Source organism: Nelusetta ayraudi, unplaced genomic scaffold (genome assembly GCF_046127955.1).
Source record: "Nelusetta ayraudi isolate G7.1 ecotype Tasmania unplaced genomic scaffold, CSIRO-AGI_Nayr_v1 ptg000076l, whole genome shotgun sequence".
NCBI lineage: Eukaryota > Metazoa > Chordata > Actinopteri > Tetraodontiformes > Monacanthidae > Nelusetta > Nelusetta ayraudi.
In genome coordinates this window covers 2241245-2267369 of record NW_027466126.1, presented here as the reverse complement: position 1 = coordinate 2267369, position 26125 = coordinate 2241245, and the positions used below count along the sequence as shown (strand labels likewise).

At 48.2% G+C, this 26125-nt stretch overlaps 1 protein-coding gene across 6 annotated transcripts in view; it reads left to right on the top strand.

The window, feature by feature from the left end:
* Positions 1-25924, top strand: part of rgs3a (regulator of G protein signaling 3a) — a 70606-nt gene extending 44682 nt beyond the window's left edge. For 3 of the 6 annotated variants that reach the window (XM_076043597.1, XM_076043599.1, XM_076043600.1), the window contains 5 exons: positions 12807-12877; positions 20507-20608; positions 22052-22113; positions 23174-23340; positions 23450-25924. In XM_076043597.1, coding sequence (XP_075899712.1) covers positions 12807-12877; positions 20507-20608; positions 22052-22113; positions 23174-23340; positions 23450-23650 — 603 coding nt within the window. In that variant the 3' untranslated portion in view covers positions 23651-25924. Of the gene's footprint in view, positions 1-12445; positions 12706-12806; positions 12878-15768; positions 16117-20220; positions 20238-20506; positions 20609-22051; positions 22114-23173; positions 23341-23449 lie in introns of those variants that run through there. The other 3 variants (XM_076043603.1, XM_076043601.1, XM_076043602.1) reach the window with 3 other exon arrangements.
* Positions 25925-26125: the final 201 nt, after the last annotated feature.

Genomic DNA, 26125 nt, shown 5'->3' with positions numbered 1-26125 from the left:
GCAGAAACCCTTCTTGCAAAGCCTCCCTTCAGTTTCCGTACTTCACACCATCCATCATCCGGCTCTGATTTTGGAAATGTGTTGCGTCCGTACGGACGTTGTTGCGACACAGCAGCGGGATCCGACCTAGACTCACTCCAAATGTTAAGGTTTTTTTTTTTTGGACTGAAGTGGGCCAAATATTTTGTTTATTGGGTCGGAAGTGTTTGTTTGTGAGCTGGATGCACCTCAGCTGCCTTTTGGTGCGGAAACAGCTTCTTTAATGTGTTAATTGTGCAATGAGCTTCCAGTCTTATGCAATGTCAAAAGCACACACAGAAGGAAATGGAAGTGGGTTAACCTAAACTTGTGCTTGGAAAAACGTGTGAGGGGGGAAAAAAATTTCCTTTCTTTTTGTCCTCAAATCAAAAATAAAAATCCTAATGTGGCAGCAATGCTAATTGAATTCACTCTATTCTAAGTCTTCTAAGTTTCTGATTAGAAATGCGCTAAACAAACTTGTTTTCGGCGCGACATGTCTTCGTGTGAAGTACCTCCGGAGTCACCTGAGTGTGTCACCGGAAATTCCTGGAGCTGAGCCCGACGCAGCGAGACGAGCGGGAAATAGCGCCACCGAGTCGGGCTGAACACGCCGTTTTAGGTCAGCGCAGGGAAAACAAAACAAAACAAAACAAAATATTTGTAAACTTTCCGCGCCATTAGGTCCTGGCCAAGTGCGTCGCCTGCATGTCACCATCATCTGTTGCGGTGTTGACGCGGTCTGGCTCCGGCATTTGTTGACCCAAGTGTGTAACTCAGACGTGTGTGTGTGTGAGAGAGAGAGACTGCATCTAATTATAACATGCCTGTTTTTATTTTTATTTTTTCCGCAATCAACTGCGTGAGAGTTTCGGAGAACCTCTTTAAAATGCCCCCGGGCGCTGACGGCAGCCACTTGTGTGGTATGTGGAAACAGAATCGGCTCCCGCGGGGTCACATGGCGGCGAGCGGCTGGAAGGTCACGGCCTGTGCAGCGGCGCGTGGAGCCGAGAGCGTTTACATTTGTTTCTGAAATGTCAGCGGGACGTTGGGTCGGCCGGGCGGACAGGAGGTTGTGCAGATGCAGCCCAGCCAGCCGCCTTTTGTCCAGTGAGACGCTAAAAGACTAACGTAAATATTTACCAGAGGCGACAGAAGAAGCTTTCCAAGGGAGATAAAACTGAGCGCTGAGATACACCGACTGTCACCAGCAAGAGTCAGAGGAGGTTTTAATCCCTTTACAATGATTTTTCTCCACAACAATTAGTCTTCTTCTGTGGTTTTTAAGGACGTCTGGCAGTGGCTGCGTCCTGCTTTAATCAAGACTTGGGTTGTGGATCCAGTTTGTTTGGAGGTGAAAACTCTGTTGGCAACAGATATGAGAAGGTTTCAGAGTAGGGATGCAAATGATGGCTTAATTCATTAATCGTTCGTTGAATGACCTTATCGATCGATTAACGTTTAATTGACAAGAGAACCTAAATTTCACAATGAAAAACGTGTAAGGAACACATTATTTAACCCATCAATAATTTTGAGGGTCCAATGTGACCAATTTTTGCATTAGAGAACAGTAAAAACACCCTAAATTTATCCTCTGACTTTAAGTTGACTTCTAATGGGTCACATTTCAAGTTGTTATAGGTATACAGGTATACACCACCCCATTTAACAAAAAAAAAACCTGTGCAACAAATGTTCAATTAATTGCGACTAATGTAATTTAGTCGATTAAAGTCTTAATCTACAATTTATCGATAATTGATTAATTGTTAACATCCCTATTTCAGAGGCGAAGATCTAAGCGATCCGGCCGTCGTGCGTGGCTGCCTTCAAAAGTTGATTCTTCTCAGGCTTTTAAATGAGGGCGAGCTGGAATTCTTTCATCTGTTTTGGCTGGAATTTGGCCGGAGTTTGACTGGAATCGACCACAGTTCTGATGACTTGACAAGATTACTGCACAAAGGTATAATAACCTACTTTACTTTGGAAACAACAAAAGGCCAGAGTGTTTATCAGAGTGAACAATTTTCCTTTTTCCCCCCTCCACTTTCGATCTTGTGAGAAAACCACTAAAAATTCCTTTGAGCAGAATTCCAGGCTCAACTCCTCGACCTGTCGACCCACCCGGAGCTTCGTCAGTCATAACGGTGAAGCTTTTCTTCTGCAGCGAAAAACCCTCGTCTTTGTGGGACGATCCGTCCGACCATCGGACATCAAGTACGTGCAAGATTCTCTTTTTTCATAGTAGGGAGGAAAAGCTACATCCAGCTGAGCCACCGTGACAACAAATAAGTGATCGCTGTCCTGGCGAGCCGCAGGATACAAGATTCTGTCTGGTCAGGGAAGAAAGATGTTATTGTGTTCAAAAAAAAAAAAACATCAAACATCCCCCCCATCCCTGCTAAGACCTTTAACTTTGTTTTCCTTAATGTTTTTTTTTTAACATTCATCAGTGCACCATAGTCTAATCCAGTGGCACGCAAACAGAAATTGGAAACAAATGCAATCTTTCATTGAATGTGTTCTGAAAAAAAAAAAAAAAAAAATCTAATTCAGCGAGAAATTTAAGGAACACGTTGTGCGGGGAGGATTTGAACCAAGCTAATAAATAAAACTCACTGACGTCTTGAACTCGGGAACTCTGCGTCCCCTTTTTCCCATAGACTGCAATACAAAAATAAATCCATTGAAAACGGCGGACAGGACGATCGTTCTGATTGGCCAAATAGATCATGTGAGTTACAGAGGCATAATGGGAAGTGACACTACTGCGCCTAGCTGCCATGTTAAATCCACTTTGTCCACTGCACCCACCTGGATATTAGCCACATTGGCCAGTTAGCTTCCATTCCCGCCAGAACTTGCGGTCGACTTTCATTGTACTGCCGTCAAAGTGCCGTCAGAGCCTCAGTCCACATCAGCAGTAGATCAATTAAATGTTGTTTTTCTCTCTGGTGACGGCCATGCAGAGCTGTGTTCTCCACCCAGTTGCTGCAACCCCACAATGCACGTTGTTTGTTGCCGGGACTTGGGTGCGCAGCAGTGGAGCGTCTGTTGAGCCTCAGAGACAATCCAGGACTCGTCCCCCATGTTTCGTAATTTGTCGTCCATGTGTTTAAACGAAGCGTGTTTACAGCGAGCGGTTGTCATAGCAGTATTTTGGCTGTATGCTGAGTCAGTTACATAAATGTCGAGAGGTACTTTCTGGAATATCGGCCTGCGCACGAACACAAACAGGCATAAACCTGCCAGCGGTTAATGATATTTTAATCGCTGTTGCTCCAGATTTCAAACCAACAGTAAATTGTTTAAATGGGAATTGACAACGGTCTTGCAGGACATTGTGAGCAGGCCACGGATGGCCCAGAAATTTTGTTTTCGCCACAGACGGTAACCTGGCCTCTGACGGTTTCGCCACCGTCAGCACAAAATGCAAACGACGTGCATTTTGTGCTGGAAGACTGGAAGACGACGTGCGTCTTCTAGTCCTGCAGCTCTGAGTCGAGATGATCCAACTCTGAGTCTTCAGGAGACCAAGCACCTGACCGGCAACGGTGGAAACCAACCGGAGGATGAGCAAGTGTGGAATCCCTCCCACAGGACTTGGAGGAGTGTAGGGGCAGGGTGGGGGTTCAACACGGATTTGGCGAAGGCCACGCGGCCAACAAGATAAATCAGAAACTTTGAAGGAGTTCTGCAGATTCTTCCGCCGTGATGACATTCTTGAACTCTGCAGTTATGACTTCAGCAGCCAGAAATGGGCCTCGTCGGCCACCTCACGCTGAGTTTTGCCCTATATTAAATCCTTTGGAGGGTGTTGTACGCATTTCTGGATCTTTATTTTTCACCCTGGCCTCCAATAGAGCAGCCTCGCAGGATTTGTCATCCAAAAAAAGAAGAAGCAGCGTTTCGCCCCGTTTTTGGGCCTCCGTGTTAAAACTACTTTGTTGGACCTGATGCACGTTTGGAAGGAGACAAAAAAATCAAGGTGGTCTCAGAGGGCGGAGCTAACACCTGGCTGGAGGTGTTGTCACTCACCCGGTAGAGGTGTCATAGCCCTTTGTGACATCACACAGGGCAGATTCCCATAGCTAACTGTGGTAGCATGCACTTGCTGATAGGCGGAACCAGGAAAAAATAAGAGATGCGCACAAGATGTGCTGTCCTCAGTTCAGAATGTTGCCAAAAACGCTGCTAAAGTGAATATTGGATAACACAAGACCTTTAACGAGAGCCAAAGCTGCTCAATACTTCAGTAAACGTGGTTTACGAGGCGCACGCAGCAACGTTTGCACAATCCCTGCAGTTCAAGTCGAGTGCATTGTTCATATTTCTTGATTGATTCGATTATTGAGAGAACATTTTTTTATTGCGCACAGTACATTGGTGTGCAAAATGTTCCCAAGATGCAACGTGGTAGTGGTGGGGGAGTCAGTGTGCTTTGTACACCCGCCTCAAAATTAAGTGTGATAAAAAAACCCTCACACTCTGCACGTGGTCGGAGTTTATGAACACCCATGGCGGCGAAGCCAAACCTTCCGGCACCATTTTTGGAAGCCTTTTTGGAATTTCACAGTCAAAGCATTGTGGGATTGTCCAGAGATAACGAGAACACAGTGTTCAGCAGCTACAGTACCCGAGTCTTGAGAAGCGTGGGCAAGGATGCCTTCTCTCTGTGGACGGGGGGTGGATGAAGACCACCGGTGAGAGCACACATGGCATTCTGCAGGGAACAGGCCGTCCCAGACGGAGAAGGAGGAGGAGGAGGAGGAGGAGGAGGAGGAGGATGAAAGAGGAAATCGCATTAGATGCGCCCTGTGAAAACATCTGATGAAATGCGACCTTTTATTTTGTGTCCGACTTTGTGCTGATACTTTCTGGGCTCGTCGTCTTTCCCTGAACTCTTCTTCTTCATCGTCTTCACCCCAGTTGGACCTTAAGCTCATAACAGCAAAGCAAAAGCAGCAGTTCAAAAGGACACAACGCACCCACACGATGACGAGTTCAGCCACTCCTGACACGTTGTTTACTTCCAGTGGGAAATGATACGGGTCATGTGACCCGCATCGCTCCCTCCGCAGACACGCCTGGAATCTCGTCCGTTGTGTTGCCGCTGTTCCTCGCGCCTCTCCACTTGACACCCAGCGTTCCAGGGAATCGTTCGGCCCGTGTGAAATTCATCCCAGTGTTTTGGCTGCGCAGGCCGGCAGCACGCTGCGCCTCTGTAGGCTGATACCAGCAGAGCACAGTGGCTCTCTGGGTGGCACCGACTCTGAATATCAATACTTGTTGGTCAAAAGGCTTCTGGCATCTGGGATTATATCTGGAATTATAGTCATATGTGTTATTTTTCTTCGGCTTTTCATTCAGTCCACACCTGGGCGTTTGATATCTGTATCCACACGCCACAAATACAAATGAAACATCAGCCTGGAGGAAAAAAAACAGTCGGTCTGGTTGTCAGCAAAAAGAAAAACGCCAAAGAACTGGCCCTTCTTTTGATATTCACACAAATACAAAGTAATCAGAGTTTAAAAAATGAAACAAAAAACAAGAGATCTCTCGTTTTGTGGCCTTTACCTTGTCCAAAACACAAGGAACAACGTGCACCTGCAGGTGGTCGTGTACCTCTTGCGTATTTCTCTCGTGTTGTTTTAGCTTCGAGTGAAAGCAGCCAATCATCCGCCGCGGTCTGTCTCTCCGAGAGACACGGAGCGACTCCGGCAATTAAAATTCCACGCGGGGAGGTCAAGCGCCGGTCAGGAAGTGTCGTTGACGATTTTTAAAGGATGGATGCCCACTTCCAGGACTCGGAGGGCTGGACGGCTTAAGGAGAGCGGCGGCTTCGGGGAAGCGACGCGGCGATGACCATTGTTCAATCACTTCCTGTGTTGAGGGGAACCATTAATGCAGGAAGCGGCCTCTCTCCTGAACGGTGCTGAATAACAGGAGGCAAGAGAAACACACACACATACACACACACACACACACAGAGCGGACAATGCATCTGTTGTATCACTAAAAGGCACGCACACAAAAAAAAAGTGGTACTCTCTGGCCGGCCACCGCAAGTTCATTATCCAAAAAGTTTCCCCTTCCAGTTTGGAGAAATATTTCCGGTGACACAAATTAAAACAATAAGTCGCGGTTTGGGGTCTGGGAGGGGGCGAGAGGAGGAGGGGCTGGGGGCCTACAAAATGAGACCTGGCATTAAAAAATAAGTTATGTAATAAGACATCAAAGAGGCAGAGTAAATCACATGGGGAATGTTTTTCTCCCGGCGCTTATAAAACAGATTGAGAGATTGTGAGAATTTATTTTTTCTTGAAATGGTGGGCCGGCAGTTATGAACAACCTCGGCTGCCGACGCACTGCGACGCCCGTTTGATGATCGCTCTGCGTTTCATCTTGGCCATCCTGCAGCGCATCCTGGTTTGAACGTCGCCGTGCGCCCTCAGAACACTGTTAACTGGAAATCTCGGACACTCTGGATCACACAAAGCCCACACCGCCACCACCCCCAAAAAATAGAACACTCCTCAGAGTGAGAGAGAAGAGAGTGAGTTGGCGTCACCCTCCTGTTTTCCATTTCATTTCTCATTATACCCGCCCCCCCGCCTCCCCATCTCTCCCAGACACGTTACGGCGGGCCAGAGATGGTTTCGATTAGCATATTTTAAAAAAAGAAAACAAGCTGTATCCAGTTATTTGCTTGGTCTGCTAACGTCCTGTTTTGCAAGGAAAATTGCAAAATGGCATGTTTTTACGCAGATAGAAGTACAAGAACAATAATCGGGCAACAATAATGGCCGGATAGAGGTTCCTTTTTTTCCTGAAGCCTTCTTGTTTTTTCTTTTTTCTTTTTCCGCCGAGGGTCAGATCAGATTCCTGCACAACGTGTTTTCACAGAGAACCTCAGACTCCTGGGAAGTAAAACATGGACTAAAAATACAGTTGGAGTTTATAGTCAGACGTAGAAAGAATGACAGCAGGAGTAACTGTATATTTTTGAATTTCTCTTGGTGGTTCCACCTCAGGTTTTCCTTTTCTTTTTTTGTTTTTTAATTTACATACACTCACCTGCTGCACCTCGCCCATATAGTTCTGGTGTCAGTGTCCGGTTCCTGGCCGGTAGGAGCAACTAAGGAGAAAACCAACTGATCTCAAGCATGAAGTGACCAGTGGGCAGAAAAAAAACACCACCAGCACCAATCCACAGGATGTCCAGCGATTGGTTGCGCCATGGTTTGGTTTTTGCAGAGTCACAAGGACACAGTCACGGCCTCGGCTTCCTCTTCCGCTCAGGCAATTTTTTTTTTTATGAGCCACGCATCCTGATGAACATGTGACTCGGGTTTGGGAAGTCGCGTCTACAACAGCCAGACGCAAGCAGGGGAGCCATTCTTGTTGCGCAAAGATCATAAAATCTGACTCTTACTTAACGCAACTGAGGGGCAAAACTGAATCCAGACGTGTCGCTGCGAGAGGCGAGCCACTTGCGTCAGAGGGGGCGGGACTTGTTTGATGACGTGAGGAGGAGGAAGAAAAAAATAATAATTGGAGGAAAATATCAAAAATCAGCCTCAGGATTTCCTGTTTTTGGTGACAATAAAGCTGTCAGCAGCGTTTTGTAGCCTCACAATTCTTAAAATCTAGAGAAGTTTCAGTGTGTTGCTGGATCTGGCAGTAAATCTTCTTCCAACTGATGAACATCAAAGGGCACTGCGATCACAGCTGCTTCATTTGTTTGATGATGCCCGCTCGGCTGACGTAGAGCTGCAACTCACGCGCGCCCACACACGCACCCACACACTCAGTGACTGACGGAGGCACACATTGTCAGGAAAGTGTGACGAAGCAACGATCGGAGTCTGCGCCCGGTGAATCCCGGTGACTGTTCGCGCCCTCGTAACGCCGTCTGAGACGATGACAGCCCATCGCTGTGTTTTCCCGCTACGTTGCGGTGAGAAAGAGGGAGAGGAGGAGCCCCCCCACCAAACCCTCCCGAGGCAGAGGAGCAGCAGCTGGGAAGGAGTGTAAATACACAGAGAGCCGGGATTCATTCCACCGCCACCTCTGCGGGGTTTTTTCTCTCTTTAATTTGTCAGATTATTGAAGGTTCTGTGGGTGAGAGCGGGAGGAGAGGAATGTTTTCACGCTGTGTCTGCTGGTGTTGGCAGAGCGCTTGGGTTTGTTGGGAGAAAGGCAGAAGGAATAACGGTTTTGGAACGGTTCCGTGTCGTGTTAAAATCACCTGAACAAGGTCACAATGTGTGTCTATTAGTGTTGCCGCCAACAAGTCAGGGACTCAGCCTGAGAACTGCTGGGGCCGAGACTCAAACTTGGATGTTTTTGTTTACTCGCACTGCAAGTTTTGCCTTTTTGCGTGCCCCACTTTGCTAAAACCAGGCACTAAATGACTAAAAGACCATAACTGAAAAAGCTACAATAGAAAGATTTGCTATGAATGGCGTTTTAGGTCACATTTGTCCTGTCAGCTGTTTTAAAGGCGTATATTTTTGTATTGCGGTCTATGGGGAAAATGCTTTTTGGGCCCATTTTTTTTTTGGTGCAGTACCTCGAGTGGCCACTGGGACAAATCGTCACTGCCATATTCATTCATTCATTCATCTTCTATACCCGCTTATTCCTATTCAGGGTCACGGGGGTCTGCTGGAACCTATCCCAGCTGTCTTAGGGCGAAGGCAGGGACGGACAACTGAAATTATTTTTTCTTCTGTTTGCTTGTTTGTTTGTTTGTTTGTTTGTTTCAGCAAATTCATCATGTGTTGCTGCTCCGCTGGAGCCCAGCGTGCACAAAGCAAACAAACAAAAAAACAATCTGCCAACTGTTTAATACAGGACCTTTTAACGCCGGTTCATTAACCTCAACACGACACACATGTTCCGTGACATGTGTGTTAGCGCGTCTGTTTGCCCTCTTTAGTGGGCCGAGCACGCAGGCAAGTGGACGCACGAGCGTGTTTGCACATATCTAGTTTTCTTCACACGTGCGTGGAAGCCGGAGCCTGTGGCACACGTGTGTGACACACATGCAGCCCCGTTAAGACCCGTTATCTGTGCGTCTGCACGGCTGTCCTGCAGCCGCTTAGCAGCGTGTCAACATCTGTGTGCAATGTGTGTGTGTGTTAGATATTTTTATTTTTCCTCTGCCTTCAATCCAGTATGTGAGTGTGTGTGCAGCAGAGTTATTTTTAGAGTTTCAGACGTTTTTATATGCTCCACTGGCCTTTGCAAGCGTGTGTGTGTGTGTGTGTGTGTGTGAGGTCACAACTAGTGGGGGGTGGGAGGGTCAGGGGAGCGAACGGGGGCAAAATAAATAGTAACACGGAAAGCCGAGAAAGGCGATTCCATTATTTTAACACGCTGCCCCCCGCAGGCCGTCCTGAGAAGGTCACAATTCGCCAGCTTTTGTACCCCCCAAAACCGAACAAAACTTTGCAACGACTGACAGGCGTATGCACATCAGCTCCTGCTCTTGTGTTTGTCTCACAACCAGATGTGTTTTTTTTCCTCTTTATTTTGGAGACCAGAGCCGGTCGGCCTTCAAGAAACTCGTCGGAGACGAGCTGTTTTGCGGTTCACGCAAAGCATGTTGGGGGAAGTGGGTCACGACATGGAGCTGCTGCTCCCCAGGCTCTTCTCTCTCCCTGCCAGGAGAAAAGGTTGTGCTTCCAAAATATTACGTCGAGGAGGTTTGTTATTTGAGGGATTTGCAGGTGCAGTGACTCGGGCGTTTTACAACAAAAGCCAAAGTGCAACAATAAAAGTCTTTGTGTGGTGTTTTGTTGTTGTTACCAGATCTTTCACTTCTTGGACTTTATTGACGCTGTTATTTATATCCTCTTGAGAACTCCTCCCAGGCTTTTCTGTGTATGTGTTACACACTTGCTCAGTGATCCCGGTGGTGTCCGACGCGCCTCTCGCCGATGGTTGTCGCTTGAAGGCCGTCGTGTTTGCACCTTCACTACACATGTTGTCACCTTGAGGAAGCTGGATTGTCAGCCGTTGTATGCTGAACATTTTCTGCCAGAGGGATGAAAATGTTTTGGCCGCTCCATTTGGAAAATGTGATTTAAAAGAACATATTTCATGTGTTTGTCACCCACTGTGTTTTATAACTGTAGAATTTTTGGGGGGAAATGCAGATATGAATCCTTCAAAACCAACCCGGCTGTTCTATTTATCCTTCACTTTATATCAGGACGGTTGACAAATTGAGGTCAATTGAGGTCCTGATTCTGAACTTACAAAATGACACCAACATTTTTTTGTTTTCCTCCTCTTCTTTAAAGTCAGTTTCCAAAGTTTGAGAAGGGACCAACCTGGAAACACACTGCTTGAGGCTGCACTTATTTTTAGAAAGCCCTGCATAACACACACACACATACACACACACACACACACACACACACACACACACCTGCCTCACCTTTCGCAGTCAACTGTGAGTTTAGTCGGAGCGGCAGCCGAGTGCGCCAGCCGGGGTGCCACTTCCTACAATGACAAATCTGAGTTTCCAGTTCGAAGCTCTGCTGTCGACCGGCATCGACTCAGACAAAACTGCCGACAGGCCAGACACAACGTAAAGGCCTTTTCCACAAGAATGTCTGTCATTGGCTCACATGCAAACCCCACCTTTTTTTTGTTACTAGTTACGAAAATGTTTAGGAAAACTCCCAGAAGGATATAGATTTTTGTTATTTTAATTATCGTTATTGCTCATAAATAAAGGACACAGAAAGCTGTTTAGTAGTCCCATCATTTAAAACCTTTTAAAATATACTGTCAAAAGGCGGCGGTAGCCACTCCCTTATGTACATCCGAAAGGTCAAAGTTTTCCCGTTTCCTCCTCTGGTAGCATTTCCAAGCCGGAGCCGAGTGTTTCCCACTCTGTTGTTTCTTTGTTCCGCGCAGCTGTCGGCCGCTTGAACGGCCGACGTGTCAGCAAAGGGTCGACAACAATGCAGGCGGGGTAACAGGATATTACTTTGGCCAGCTGGTTCGTGGTGGGGTGCCTCGGCCTAACGCGCGCCCATATCATGCAGGAATTGTTCCCCCGGAGTTGGTGGGGGTGTGGGGGGGTAATCAGCATCATTGTTGAGAGTGCAAGAATAGTTCCTGCTAACACAAAACACAATGACGTGACAACTGGACGAACCGCAACACTAGCGAGGATCGATGCGATGCACTGCTGGCGACACTTAATGCCTTAACATGAGCACAACCTGGACTTTGTGAGAAATACCAATTGGAACATTGATGCATCATTAAAGAAATGTAATGAGAGTTTTGATCAAAGTTGATGTCATGATTTGTGTTTGACGAGTTCTGTCTTTGTCATTGACGTGAGAAGTTTGACATCTGATCGGTGGAGTAGTTTGGGTTTCTTCCCTTGATAAGAAGTTGCTGGGCAGGCGACCAGAGGGGTTTTGTTCTCAGTTTGGCCAGCTGGGGGCGCAGTGCAAACATCCGGGCAGCCATTCCTGAAAAATGATAGTTTTCAGGAGGAAGTTTTCAAGTTTGTCTTTGGGAAAACCCCCCCAAAAAGAAAAATATGTAATTTTCTGTAAAGGTTGTGTCTCTTGACTCCAAACTTCCGGGTGATACTGAGAGTTTTGGTCGCGGATGGACGGCAACAGCTGCGGTCATCTTGAACTCAGCCACTTTCATTGCACCCAACGTTTGTTTTTCCGCACGAGGGGAGGGCACGAGACGAGACGGGAGGTGAGGAAAGTAGAACTGCCTCTTTCTGGAGACATTCTAAAGCATCTGGCTGGGAGTGACAGGAGTCGAGCCGCTGTTCTGACGAGAAAAACACTTAGAACTTTATGGCTTTGACCTGCATCCGATCCGGGGTGACAGTTGTTGTGGGGAATTTTTTTTTATTTTTCCGTTTCCCTCGTGTCCCTCTAACCTCAAAGAGCACACAGAAGCAGCAGAGGCTGAGCCAACAGTGTCCTTACGTCACAAAAATATGGAGGTCAAAAACTCAAAGTGGGTCCCACCAAGGCAGAAAACACATTGGTGTGTGGGTGTGTTTGTGAGTGAGTGAGTGTGTGAGAGAGAGAGAGAGAGAGAGAGTGAGAGTGTGTGTGTGTGTGTGTGTGTGTGTGTGTGTGTGTGTATATATATGCGTGGCCAGCTGTGGGCCGGTATCAGGCTCAGACTCAACTGTGTGTTCCTGTAATACAATGGCTCATTATTTGGAGCCATCAGATTAGCAGAGATTGACCCCTTCCCCACCCCAAGGCCACTTCCCTTTTCCCTCCCCAGCCAATCAAAGTGGAGGGCTGGCAGGGAGTGTAACGTGAAACCCGGGGGGTCGGGCGGGTGGTTTGGTTCGGGGGGGGGGGGAGCTTCTTGGTTCCACACTTCAAAACCAGGGCACAGCATTCGGAGGCCGACAGGAACGCCAGTCGCGGTCGTTTTTACTCGCATAGATTTGTTTCTTTTTTTTCTTTTTGTTCCTTAACTGGTAGATGTGAACAGACTCACGTTCAGATTTATTGAGCAAGTTTCAAAGACACCTCAGGGTGTCGGGATTTCCCCCGGTAGCTGCTGGTATGGATTAATAATCAGTCTGGCAACTGGTCGTGAGTGTGCCATGGAGCGGGCCAGCCTCACTCTAGCCTAGCCCGCCAGCGGAGCGCTTGGGAACGTGTCGGGCCTCGTTTTCCATTCCTTGCGTTAAACTGCCAGGGCCTGTTTTCTGTTGTCGAGGCCGGATGATGCAGTGTCTCCCCTTCTTCATCTCCCCTCAGCTGAGCTCCGGATCCCCCTGCAGCTGCGAGGTCAGCCCCGACGGAACAAAGAAGAAGAAATCCAAGAACCTGTAAGTCATCAAGTTTCCTCTCACATAAACACACACACATGCACTCACGCACGCACGCACACACACACACATACACACAATCAGTTTGTTTAATTCTTGTGCGTGTTTTCTGGGATCAACATCTGCTCACTCTGAGGATGAATGTTCAACTTAATGATGTCATTACACAGAAAATCAGTGTTTCTTCCTCAGAAAAAGAATGAATGGAAACGACGGTCAGCTTCATCAGTAGGCTGCAGCATTTTCACTCCTCGCCATAGCAGCCTTTATTTTGGCCGGACGTGACTGCATACAGAGATTTGAGTCAGACTTCTTCTTGGTAAAATGGTAGATGTTGAAACTTTATAGTCTTGACGTGTGGGGGCGGCTGTAGCTCAGGAGGTAGAGCGGGTTGTCCAAGGCCTAAACGGTTGGCGGTTTCCATTCCCACTCCATCCGAGTCTGTTGTTGTGTCCTTGGGGAAGACAACTTAACCCACATTGCCTTGTACAAATGTCTGTGAATGTTGGGTGGTGGTTGGAGGGCCGGTTTGGCGCAGATTGGCTACCGTCAGTCTGCCCCAGGGCAACTGTGATGGCTCCACATGGAGCTCACCACCACCAGTATGAATGTGGTGTGAATGAATAATGAGTTCAATGTAAAGTGCTTTGGGTGATTAGGAAAGTGCTATATAAGTCCAATCCATTATTATAGTTTGAGTTGGTGCAGTTTTTGCTCACCTATTGGGGCTGACAGGACACATTTTTGTAATGAAAAGGAACAAAACATAACATATTTGTGTTTTAAGTTACTAAAGTCACTAAAGATAAGTCTCCTGGTAATAAACATTTACATTTGAATAAAGAGCAGGCCCACTTGTTAGGAGGTGGCCATATTGTGCCACCATGTTGCTACAGCAACAGAACATGAGTCTGCTCAGAGTTTGATGATTTATAGATTTATTTTTGCCCCTCGCTTCTAGATTCATCTGGATATACTTCTAGTTTTAGAAACATGTGTGATAAAATGTTCAGGATGGAGGAAAACAAGGAATAACGTCAGAGCGGTTTTTCCTAGATGGTTGCAATAAGCTTTCTTACCACTAGGTGCTACAAAATCCTACACAGTGGGGCCTTTAAAGTCACCGCCATTCAAAAACTAAAACTGTGTAATTAAAGCAGTAAATGGTGTGTGTGTGTGTGTGTGTGTGTGTGTGTGTGTGTGTAGCTGACTGCTACCATGTGAGTGTCTCACACCTTTAATTGGTCCCATGGTAGCCTTGTGTGTGTGTGGGTTTGTGTGCGTGTGACTGGTGTGACGACTGCCGCCTGTTTGTGTGCATCAGATGTGTCAGCCGACGCCTCACTGATGCATCAGCTGTCGATTGGCCTTTATTCACGCGTCCGTCCGTCAAGATGAAAGCAGCTTCTGCACCGTCAGACTCACAACTGGCTCGTCGACTGCCTGATTGTTTGCCAGCTTTTCTTTTTTCCGCCCTTTTTCTGAACTGCTGTTTTTGTGTGTGTGTGTGTGTGTGTGTGTGTTTTTCTTTAGTTCAGGCAACCAGCAGATTAAGTGATTAAGATTCCTCAGCTCTATGTGTAGTCCAGATTGTGTTGCATTTTTTCCTCGTCTGCGATTCCAAACAGCTTCAGACTTTTATTCCAGGGTGTAGGAATTTGCTATTCATCTGGGATCTTTTTCATTCATTTCAACAGTTAAAGTCAATCATTACAGTCCAATTTTTTCATATCTGTGGTGTCTCATAACTCACTCACCGTGTTTAAATGGGACGTTTTAGGGAAAACTCCCATTGGCCTCCAGAAGCTGGAATCTCTGGCCTTCTGCATCACGAACCGTTGGGGAATGAAATAATCCAATCCATATGCTGGCGACTCTTTTAACACAGACAGGCAGAAAAGCTGAGCCTACGGAGCAGGATGATCACTGGCCAGCAGTGTTATGGTTTAATAAAGTCTCTGCCCTCCCGCTGCGACGTGGCCTCGGCCTCAGAATCAGATTTGACCTGCAGAGATGGCTATTAATAACAGTCAGCTTGAGAACACTGGAGAAGCTTCTGCTTCACGGACGTTGGGAATAAACTCTTAAAATAATTGTCATTGGATTAAAAAAAACAAAAAACAAGTTGGAGGTCTTCTAATCAACTTCTCGCTGCAGTCGCCCTGTTTCGCCTCGTTATCGCCACTTCCTGCCCCCGCCACATTTGGCCTCATGTGCCTGGTCGTCTGTGGAGGGCACAGCTGTTTTCTCCTGTAAGCCTCCCCATTATCTCCGGCAGCCACGGCTCCATTATCACCTTTTGTTTTCACTCGGTCCAGGTGTTCCTCTTCCCTGGGTCGTTGGACAGCTACACTCCCCACCCTCTTTTCCCAGGCCTTCCTGGGCCACACCGCCCTTGAATATGCGTGCAGGAGCACGTTTTCTCCTCCACCTGTGAAATGCAATTCCGACTCTCCAAATTCAGATCCCCAAATCTATCCTAAATGATAGGATACAATCTTCCTGAATGGATGGTGTTTTGTGTCACAGTTGACTTCTTCTTCCTCATGCTTGGTCATTTTCCCCACGGCCAATCATTAATTGCATTCAGCAATCATTATCATCGTAATGTCGAACGGGGCGATATTCCCACCCCGTGTTCTCTCACAGTTTTCCATCGTTACTATTGCCTCCGTTTTGCCAAGAGGCAGTTTGATTGAGAAGACTTTTACTGTTGGGTGACCAAGAAAGGAGTCCCCCAGGCAAAGAACTGTAGAATATTCAGCAAGAACCTGGTGCAGAGAGCAGGCAGAATTTAGACCGGCGTTATGTCATTATTAGCCTTGTGTTTCTTACGGTCTAGCAGCTCAAGCGCTGCGGCCGACACTTGGCCGGCGAACACTCAGCCGATCGGCCCCTGCAGCTCAAAGAAAACCTACCGAAAGTCCCACAGCAAGCAACCTGCCCAGGTCGCGGTGAGAGGATTCTTTCCTCCAGAAACAACGTGTGTTGATTGGGCGAGGTGCAGGACCGCCTTTTCCAGACCCCTGGGAGCTATATAAAGCTTCTCCGGAGCCTCTCGGGGCTGTAGAGGAATGTGACTGTCAAACAAAAACCCCTCGGACCCTTTAACCACTGGCCGGCCAGCTCGACACGCGCTTACATGCGGTCAGATTTCCACGCCCAGCCCGAGAACCTGCGCACATGCCGGCACCGATCTTCCACGCCATGGTCGATTTCTCCGAGAAGTACCTCGAAAGGTAAGAGTTGCCGACAGTGGACAGGTGTTTCTCAGCCTCTTGCCGGTGCCGGCCTTCTGGTTCTTGGTGGCAAAGACTCCCCGGCAGGGATCAGGGAAAGACATTTCAGCTGGCGCTGTCGGTATGCGACCTCGACGTGGATCTCGTTTGACTGCCGCGCGCGCGAGGGACAAGAATCTCCCACGAGGGTGAAGCGTTCCAGCTATTTCGGAGGCAAGCGGCTCTGACTACTCACTTGAGGCTGCCCCTTTTTTCTTATTATACGCAGCCTGGATTTCAAGAATAGCCCTGCCCATGTGGTTCCTGGTGGCTGGGAAGGTGAGGCGGCCCAGTGATGGAGTTTATTTTCTCGGACCTGATTGAGGGAGACGGTGAATGAAAGTGTTATTTTTAAGCAGGAAATAGGACAATTCCCATTTTTTTTCACCCCCGCAGCAGATCTTCTAGGAATACTGCAGCGTGACTCTCTCTCTCATGATTTGTCGTTTTCTTTGGGGTGTTTTGTCTATTTATTTTAGGGTTGCTTTGCTTGCACAAAGTGGACGACACAGTTGCAGGACTGATGATGTGCCGCTTGAGCCGTTCGGATCGAATTGACTCAGATGCGCAATCAGGCTCTCTGCCTTCTCAGTGTCGTGTTTGTGTTGCACCCGGTGATCACTTCATGAGCGTTAGCGTTACAATTGGCTCTTTTGAAAATAGAGAGGCTCAGAGAGGAGTGGAAAATAACGTTGAGTGTTTAGCTCACCTTTGGCTGCGTTTCCTGACCTTTTCTCTCCCTCTCTCTCTCTCTACCAAAGCTTGACTCTTCCACTGTAAGCCTAACACAACCAGACCGGCCAAAAACAATTTGTTAAAGAAGACGTCATGCTTCGAAAACTCCCCATAAAAAAACAAAACAAAAACAAAAGAAGTAGGGCGCTGGATTTGGATTCGTGCTTGCAAAGGTACATTATGATCTGCAGTTTTGTCTACAGCTCTCCCCCATGTGCTCCCAGAGCCTTTCCCTGAGAGCGCGGCCTACTTTTTTCTTCCGAACACCAGGAATAGCCGGTGGGGTGCTATTAGCGCATCTAATATGAGCCAAGCAAAGAGGGAATAAAGAGTACAGAAACCTGCAGATAATTACGCCGCTAAAGACCTCTTGTCCTCTCTTTTCCCCGAGATGTGCACACACATCACGATAGAAGCTAACGCTGACCTGTTGTTGTCACCGGGAGCTGATGGAGCGCAGCTTTGCGGATGACGGCGGGTTTTTTAAATTTTTTTATTTGAAAGATCAGCATGATTTAATAGGCCTGCTGGGTCTCAGAGTGGATGAAGTGATGTACGCAGAGGTCATGGGATGCGGAGTGTGGGCCACCGCTAATTGTATTAGCGCTATTAGCGTGTTCATAGGGGAGCTTTTCTGAAGCGGAAGCATCAACTTTTAATGCAGTGGCACTCAAAGTGAGAGTGGGAGGCACCATTAGTGTGTAAAGAGCAGACAGGGAGCAGTAGTTCAAAAAAAAAGAAGTCAAGAGTCATGATGAAGTGGCAGCGTGCTTCAAATATGCGTAGTCTTGTGTTTGTGGTTGCTAACTTTTGCAGCTAGGTGATATGCATTTACTCCCTGTCATCTTCATGTTGTTATTTTCCTCTCAGAGATAAATCAGCGATAATCTGGGAGCATTCGTGCTTGCAAATTCTCGACACTGCAAAGCCGAAAGCTGTTCAGCTGACAGGCTAATTATTAAACGAGCACTTTCAGGGACCTTCCCGACACTTTATCAACAGCAGCGCTGTTGCAGCAGTGCATTGCAGCACTGGTTGTTTTTCTTAGAGCTTTTTGAAGCCAGGGTGTGACCTTTTGTTCAAGGGAAGTGTTAGCTTGTCGTGGAGTAAAACTGTGCAGGGAGGGAGTCGCCAATGTTGATGCCATCTATTGTTTTGTAAAAAAAAAAAAAAGAAAAGAAGAAGAAAGATTGCCTTGCCAGCACACCTGCGCTGCTGCGGCGTGCGGCTGGCACAGCGTGTGCAGTGTCCGCCGTCGCCCACACGGTGGCAGGCTAGAAACATACATTTCTGTTAAAGTGACAGGCGTGACATCACCGTCACATCGCTCCCATGTGTTCTGGGGCTTGTATAAAAGCCAGACACAAAAATAGCAAGGCCCGCCCCTTCTCCCCCCGCCACTTCCCCCACCCCTCCTTTTCTTTGTCAGGCCTGCACAATATTTTCCAGCCCTTGTTGAAATGGAAGAAGTTTCTCCTCCGCACATGGAGCGGCAGGACAGAGGCCCCGTCTTTGCTGTGAGCTGCAGCCTAATTGCCTCGAGCGCCGGCTAAAAATAGGCCGAGCTAATGAATCCTGCTCCCCGTGTTATGAGTTTATTTAACTGCCAGAGAGACGTTTTGAAAAAAAGAAGGAAAAAAAACTTGAGTGGCAAAGTGTTTTAAGGGACTTTTGCGTGCGAGCGTCCTGCACCACGTTTCCCTGCAAGAGACGGCTGATTCTGAGTTTTTATGTGTTTTTTTTTTATGATCTATTTTGCTGGCCATGTGCTTCACATCTCACTGTAATCACAGTCAATGGATGAGTCATCTCACCACCAGTGATGCAAACATTCTTGCAGGCCTTAAAGGTACATTAAACAGTATCATCTCTTTTGGTTTGTTCTATAAGCGTTGCCAACTCCCGCTCCCCCGTCCTGTCTCTCCCCGGGGAGTAGAAAGACCCCCTGATTCAAAACTGTGCTTTGGCTTTAGCGCTCGTTGTCCGAGTGACTCACTTGGCCGCCTTCCTCACCTAAACCTTCCCTGCCCCCCCCCTCTCCCCGCTGCTGCCCACTCCACCCCCAGACTGAGAAACTGAAAGGCCCCTTGTGGGCCCACATGGGCGTAAGCTGAGGGGCATTCTGCACTTGCTGAACCCTCTTAAAATTCAACCAAGAGTTAAAAGACGCTATTCAAGAGTCGGGCCTCGTGTCGTCTGTACGACCTTGTTTCTGCACCCTCGACTTCTCCAAAGGCTTCCAAAAAGGTTGGGGGGGGGGGGGGGAGCTGAAATGGGGGGCAGGCCGCAGGAGGAGCTCCGGTTCGGTGAATTGCAGCCGTCACACGCAGACGGACACGCTGGGATGGGACGGCGACGGGGGCCGGGGGGGTTCCAACACCTGCGACTGGCATGAAAGCGCTGGTGAAGTTGGCACGAGCTGGCACAGGTGCAGCTGCGTGGGCGCCCCTCATCACCCCCCCCCAGAACCTCCAATGTGGTCGTGTTTCGGCCTGGCCGAGCAGCCGCCCGAGTCCCCTCGAAAAATTGGAAATTAAATTATACCTGTAACTGGAAGCCTCCCATTTCCCCATTTGGTGCGTTTGCAAACTCGCCCGCTATGGGTCTGGCAGCAGGACGCACCTTTAGGGGGCGCCCAGCAGGGAGCCGCGGGGGGGCAATGAGGGTCGGCCAATCCACAGTGGAAATCAAAAAAGCGGAAACTCAGGAAATGGATGTTGAGTGAGGTCACATCCCAGTGTGGCAGCACGTGCCTCAGGTCGGGAAAAAGCCAGGACACGCACCTCGGGATTGTGGCATGGCGCAGAATCCTGGAGGTTCCCCCGAGGGAAGGGGGAGGGGAGGGAAATGATGGAGGGGAGGGGAGGCGGGCGTGACGATGGTGATGGCTGGCGCATCACCTTGTGCGAGATTCAAGGTGTCCCTCCGTCGACGACGAACAACGCCCGAGTCCGGAAAGGCAGATTTTGACATTTTTTTCCTTCCTTCGCTGGGGTCGCTGGGGTCACCGCGCCCCCCCCCCCCCCCCCCCTGCTGTCTCCGTCGGCCTCGGGGGTCAGCCCGCCTTGAGGCAACCCCTCAGGGCGCCCCGGGAAGATGGCGTGACGAGACGGGAGCAGTGAGGAGTGAGTTTCCCTCCTCCTTCCCTGCCACTGTCGCTCAGTCCCTGCCCAGGTACCTGCCGGGGACGCATCGACAGGGAAGCTCTGTCACAGATAGCAGCGCAGTGACGGCCAGCGAAGGAACGGCACCGGCGCATCGGCTTGATATTTTTTTTTTTTTTTAGTTGCCGGAGGACAAAAATTTTCTATCCCAACGCATCGACGCAACTGGCTGAAGTTTAAAATGTAACAGGATGTTTATTCCTTTCAATTTCATTCATTTTTAATCTAGATCTGCTTGTTTCGATTGCGTCTGGATTTGGATTTACACGCAGCCGAGTTCTCCTGCCTTGGATTGTCTGACACTCTGGATCTTCATTTGATCGCTTCTCCTATTTTAACCCCCTCCCGAATCGATAAATCTTTAATTATGTTGCAATTTTTCGGGGGGGTGTCCCCATTTCTCACCAACTCTTTTTCTTTTTTCGCCCCCCCTCCTAACAACCCCCCTGCAGGGCCAAAGACATGAAGAACCGGCTGGCTTTCCTACGGAGGAGGAATGAATCCCCAGGAAGCAACCCAGCCGGCAAGCTAGACAAATCTATGAAGTCAGTGAAGTAAGTGGCCACTTCCTGACACTTTGTGTGTGTGTGTGTGTGTGTGTGTGTGCGAGCGCGTGTGGATGTTTTCCGGGTCTCGCCACAAGCGGCGATGACCTGGCCTGGCAAGGCAGACGTGTGGGCAGTGGATGTGACCAGAGGCTTTTTATAAGACGAGGCTGTAATGATTTATAAAAAGACAAATGTTTACCGTTGTCGCGCCGCGAGGAGGGCGCCTCGAGCCGTCTGACCGTTTCCCTTCTCTTTTCGTCTCTTTTTTGCTCTTATTATAATTAGCCTAGAAAAAGATGTCGCCGGAGTCACAGCTTATTTATAGGAGAGTGAAATATTTGACCGACGCTATTTCCCCTGGCTTGTGCGAAGAGTTTCGATGCTGTTTTAACGTCATTGCATTGTGCCGCAACACACGGTGAATGTGACAGAGTCACCAGGAAAGGTTTTTTTATTTGGCTGAAATTTTACAAATGTTTTGTTTTGTTTTAACATTTTTTAAATAGATTTTATCCTCATAATACTGATGTCCGTAGATACTTTCACCTTCTGTTATACTAAACTATACCATACTATACTATACTATTCTATACTAGACTAGAATAGAATAGAATAGAATAGAAGAGGATGCCTTTATTTATCCCACATTGGGGAAATTGGCATAATTACAACAGTATACAGTTCAAAGAGAAGATGGAAAAATTACATGAATTGAAAAGAAATAACACTTTAATAGTACTTTAAATAACTGACTTTTCCTAACAGGATTCATTCAGTTTTTTTTTTTATTGAGACCCATTCATTTACTTCAGAACTGATTTTCCTTAAAAGTGATGTCAGGCTGCAGCTTCTTTATGAAACATTAAAAAAAAAAAAAAGAAAAAAAAAAGCCACACAAACTTTTCGACACCAACCTCTTGGCTACTGTGTGAGCGCCAAGCACCATGGGGAGGCAGTGGAGGGATGGGAGGCAGCAGAAGGCAGGCAGCCTGTAGAAGGAGCAGCAGCAGGAGGAGGAGGGGGCGGTGGCTAAATCCAGGGGATGGCTCTCCCATTGGCCGGCTGGAGCCCCGCCCCTCCCGCCTTTTTCAGAGTCGCATGCAGCCCGAGTATAAAAGAGCCTCCCCCCGCCAGGCTGGAGCATAAGTCTGTGAGCGTGTGGCAGAGGGGAGAGCATTGCTGAGGCGTTTCAGTGTCTGTGAGAGGGAAGCAGCAGCAGCAACAGCTGCGGCACTAGTGGAGGTAGCGGAAGGGCGACAGAGGCGACACACGGACAGGAAGGAAATAGCAGCAACGACAAGACAAGACCAGGGGAAGGAAGAAGGAAGCAGCCACCTTTTCCGCTGGGCTAGAACCCCCGACTGGAGCGAAGCGCCTTCGGATGGGTCACACAATGAGAAACCTGGCTGAGATGGGCTTGTTAAAGAATCGCTCTGCCTTCATCTGCAGGCCCACGCCGGAGGAGGCGCTCAAGTGGGGCGACTCGCTGGACAAGCTGCTGGCGCACAAATGTAAGTTGTCATCTTTCTTTTTCTTAAAGCTGATATTTCTGCATGTTTTTTTTTTTGTTTTTTTTGTATTTTGCTTCCATCCCACACGCAGAACCTGCAGTGTTTGTGGGTTTCAGGCAGAGTTTTTCGAGACCTTGAGGCACTTTTGCACATCTATTGATTCTACACACACGCGCGCAACTGTGCACGGTGTCGCAGTGCATCGCAGTGGGTCCTGCAACCTGCCAGCGTGCTGCTGTTTTCATACCACCACTAAACCCCAACCTCCCCCCCCTGCACCCCCCCAAAAAAAACACTTCCTCCCTCCCCCCCCTGCACCCCGACACCGAGCCAGCGTCACATCTGTTCCTCGTTCGTCTCCGCTGGCCTCTATTCTCCTGCTCCTTCCCTCCCCCTTCCTTTACCTCACTGCTGCTCTGCTCTGCTCTGCTCTGCTCTGCTCTGCTCTGCTCTGCTCGACGACAGCAGCAGCAGCAGCAGCAGCAGCGGATGACCCCCTCCTCCCCAAACCCTCCTCCTCACCCTTTTGCTTAGCGTTTTCCTTTTTTTTTTTTTTTCATCCGTCGCCCATCAGCGCCGCTGATTCATGGGAACGGAAAGGTGCAGACTGGAGGGGGGGGCGGGCGTCGCGCCGCTTCCTGCCATTCTCTCGCCCCCGCCGATGCCCCCTTCCTCCCGTCATTAACGGCGCTGGAACTTCAAAATGAAGTCGCCGCGATTAGTCACTTCCCTCCTCCCCCCCCGCCCCCCCCTTTTCCCACACGTGCACCGAGGAATGCGGCGCACGCCACGCTGAGTTGACATAAAGAGAGAGATTTTTTTTTTAAAACAGCCTGTTGGATTGTTTCAGTTGGTTTTTTTTAACTTCACGTCTTACTTTCCCTCCCCACACACCACTCAGAAAGTGAAGCGTTGGGTTGGGTGGTGGTGGGGGGGGGGGGGGGCAGCAGGTCGTCGGGCTATTTTAGGTGTTGAAAGCGGGGCCCTCGCGGTTGCCATGGCGCTCTGGTCAACTCTCCCCCTTGTTTATTCTATTCTTCCCCCCCCTCCTCCTCCTCAGATGGCCTGGCGGCGTTCAGAGCTTTCCTGCGCACCGAGTTCAGCGAGGAGAACCTGGAATTCTGGCTGGCGTGCGAGGAGTACAAGAAGGTCAAGTCGCAGTCCAAGATGGCCTCCAAGGCCAAGAAGATCTTTGCGGAGTACATCGCCATCCAGTCGTGCAAGGAGGTCAGTAGGCACAAGCGAGAGAAAAAACAAAAAGAGAGTGCCGAATCTCGACTTGTTTTTTTGCTCATCTTGATTTTGTATTTTCTTTTTTCGTGCGGTTCCTCCTCAGGTGAACCTGGACTCGTACACCCGGGATCACACCAAGGACAACCTGCAGAATGTGACGCGCTCCTGCTTCGACCTGGCGCAGCGGCGGATATACGGGCTGATGGAGAAGGACTCATACCCCCGCTTCCTGCGCTCAGAACTCTACTCGGACTTGGTCAACCAAAAAAAGCCCAGCTCCACCTCCACCTCCACGTCGTCCTAAGAGACGGGCAGGAGGGATGGAGAGACATGAGAGGGAGGGAGAGAGAGAGAGAGAGAGGGAGAGGGAGAGAGAGGTTGACGATGGAACAAGAACTAAACTAAACCAGAGAAGGAGAGGGAGGATTTGGGGGGGGGGCGGGGTGGTCTGAGATGTGAATTTCTTTGTCTGCCTTTATTTTTCATTTTTATTTGTGTGTCGTCCTGTCCACTTTTTTTTTTTTACTCCCTCATTTGCCTGGGTGGAGGGGGGGTGGCGCGGCAAAGCAAAAGGCACTGCAAAGGAATGTAGTTTACTCAGCTAGCCAGCCGGATGGATGGATGGATGGATGGATGGATGGATGGATGCGACTAAAATCACAAGAGCAGAGGGCCGGAGCAGGAGCTGGACGCTTGTCTGTTCACTGCCCCTCTTTGTCTGTTTGGTTTTGTCTTCTTTTTTTTTGTTTTTTCTTTTTGCATTTGGTCCTTTGTGTCCCAGTCTTGCTGATGGGGGAGGAACTGAGGGGTTCCCTGCAGACGTGAAGACAGTCCGGTACTGTTTTGTCACTTTTTTTCAACCCCCCGGCCTCCCCACCCCCCACCACCACCACCACCTTAATTCCTGTAAACCTAAACTCCTCCTCCTCCTCCTCCCTCTCTCCGTCCATCCGTCCTCCCTCACCTCAGTTCTCCTGTGAAGCCACTTCAAAGCTGTCGGTACGACACAAAGTCCTTCTTTGTGTTACTGTTTTTTTTCCCCTATCCTGCGTCGGGGTCTCAACTGTATTTCCTGGGAGTAGGAAAAAGGAAAAAAGAAAAAGCACCCAGATGACGCCTGGATGAAAGTTAGCATCACTGCTCTGTTTTCAGCGGGAAGAAAAAAGAAAAACAACACAAGCTCTCACTTTCGTTTCTACCCAAGACTGTGGAAAGACACTGTGAGCGCTCAGAGAAGAACACCGATGTATAAAATACAGGACAGGACCGGAGCTGTGACGAAACACAGACGTGTCACTCCAACAATAAAAGTCACATTCTATAAGCCAGTAATGGAAAACACACGCACACGCACGCACGCGCGCACGCACGCAACGAAAAAGACGACTTGCTTCCTGTCTCCAAAGACTGTTCGCAAACAAGGAAAGAAGAAGGAAAAAAAAAGACTGAAGGAGAAAAGCATTTTCTGTATCATGGTAGCTCATCCAGGACTTAAACGGAGGAAGCATCTCTCAGGACGACGACGCCGCAACACAACAACAACAACAACAACAACAACAACAACAACATGTTCAGGCTTGTCTTGCCCGTTTTCTTTTCTACACTCTCACTGTTTTTATACGCTTTAGGGTTGCACTCCGTAGTCGCCGGGATCAGCTCGGCTCCACGTTGACGAGAAGAAAAGCAGAATAATGCTTCACGTTGTACAAAAGAAAAAAAGAAAAAGAACTTTGCCTATTTATTTTAGACGAACTTGCTGGATGCTTCCACGGACCCCCTCCCCCTCTCCAAGCACTCGGCTGAAGCGCTCACTCTTTCTTCTTCTTAACCACCAAACAGGTCCAACGCTGTCCTGAACTTTTAAGTGCAATATTTTTTGTTTATTTTCTATTTTATTGTTATCGATTTTTGTTCATTATTATTGATGTTATTGTTTCCTCTTTTGTTTTTTTTTTGTAATGGGGAAAGACCAATGGCTTAAGCTCCGTATTAACTTTATTTGTTAAGACGATGAAAACAACAACAACAACAACACAAACTTAGATCTATAATGTCGACTTAAAAAAAAAGGCAACATTTCAACATAGGTAGTTTAATGAGTTCTAAAGCAAGTGATTCTAACTGTGTGTTTTTTGTCCCCGGCAGCAGGCAGCCGGGGCTTGTTATGGTTGTAAATATAATTCTTTAAGAAAACTATGTGATAACACATTAAAAAAAATAAACAAAAAAAAAAAAGTCCCAATAGGTCTCTGCTGGCGATGAACGAGAGCCGGCTGTATCTATGTAAATACCAGAGACTCAAAACTATAAGATGACATGTATTGTTTCAAAAGAAGAAGAAGAAGAAGAAGGTGAACAGGAGCGGGTCGGACCTGCTGCCTTCTCCCTGGTCGTACACTGCTTGTATAAGGAGTTTTCTGAAATGCATTTTATCATTTTCACTGTTTACAATTCCGAAAAAAAAGTGCATCTCCTACAATAGCGAGTTTAAAAAAAAAAAAAGAAAAGAAGAATAAACAGTAGAGTACATGGTGTCATTGCTAATGATAAATAAACCAACCAACTGACGAAGTGAGAACTTTGTGTCGCCTGTGGGTTTTTTTTGTCACTGTGAACAGTTTTTTTTCTCGCCACCGCTGCATCGTCATCACACTGCTGGTAATTTGGCACTTTGCAAGTCTCACCCCGCACATGAAGACAGAAGAAGTTGTCCAGTTGTGATGGTGCCGTGTGTGGTGTGCGGCTCCAGTCCCCCCCCCCCCCCCCCCCCCCCACGAAG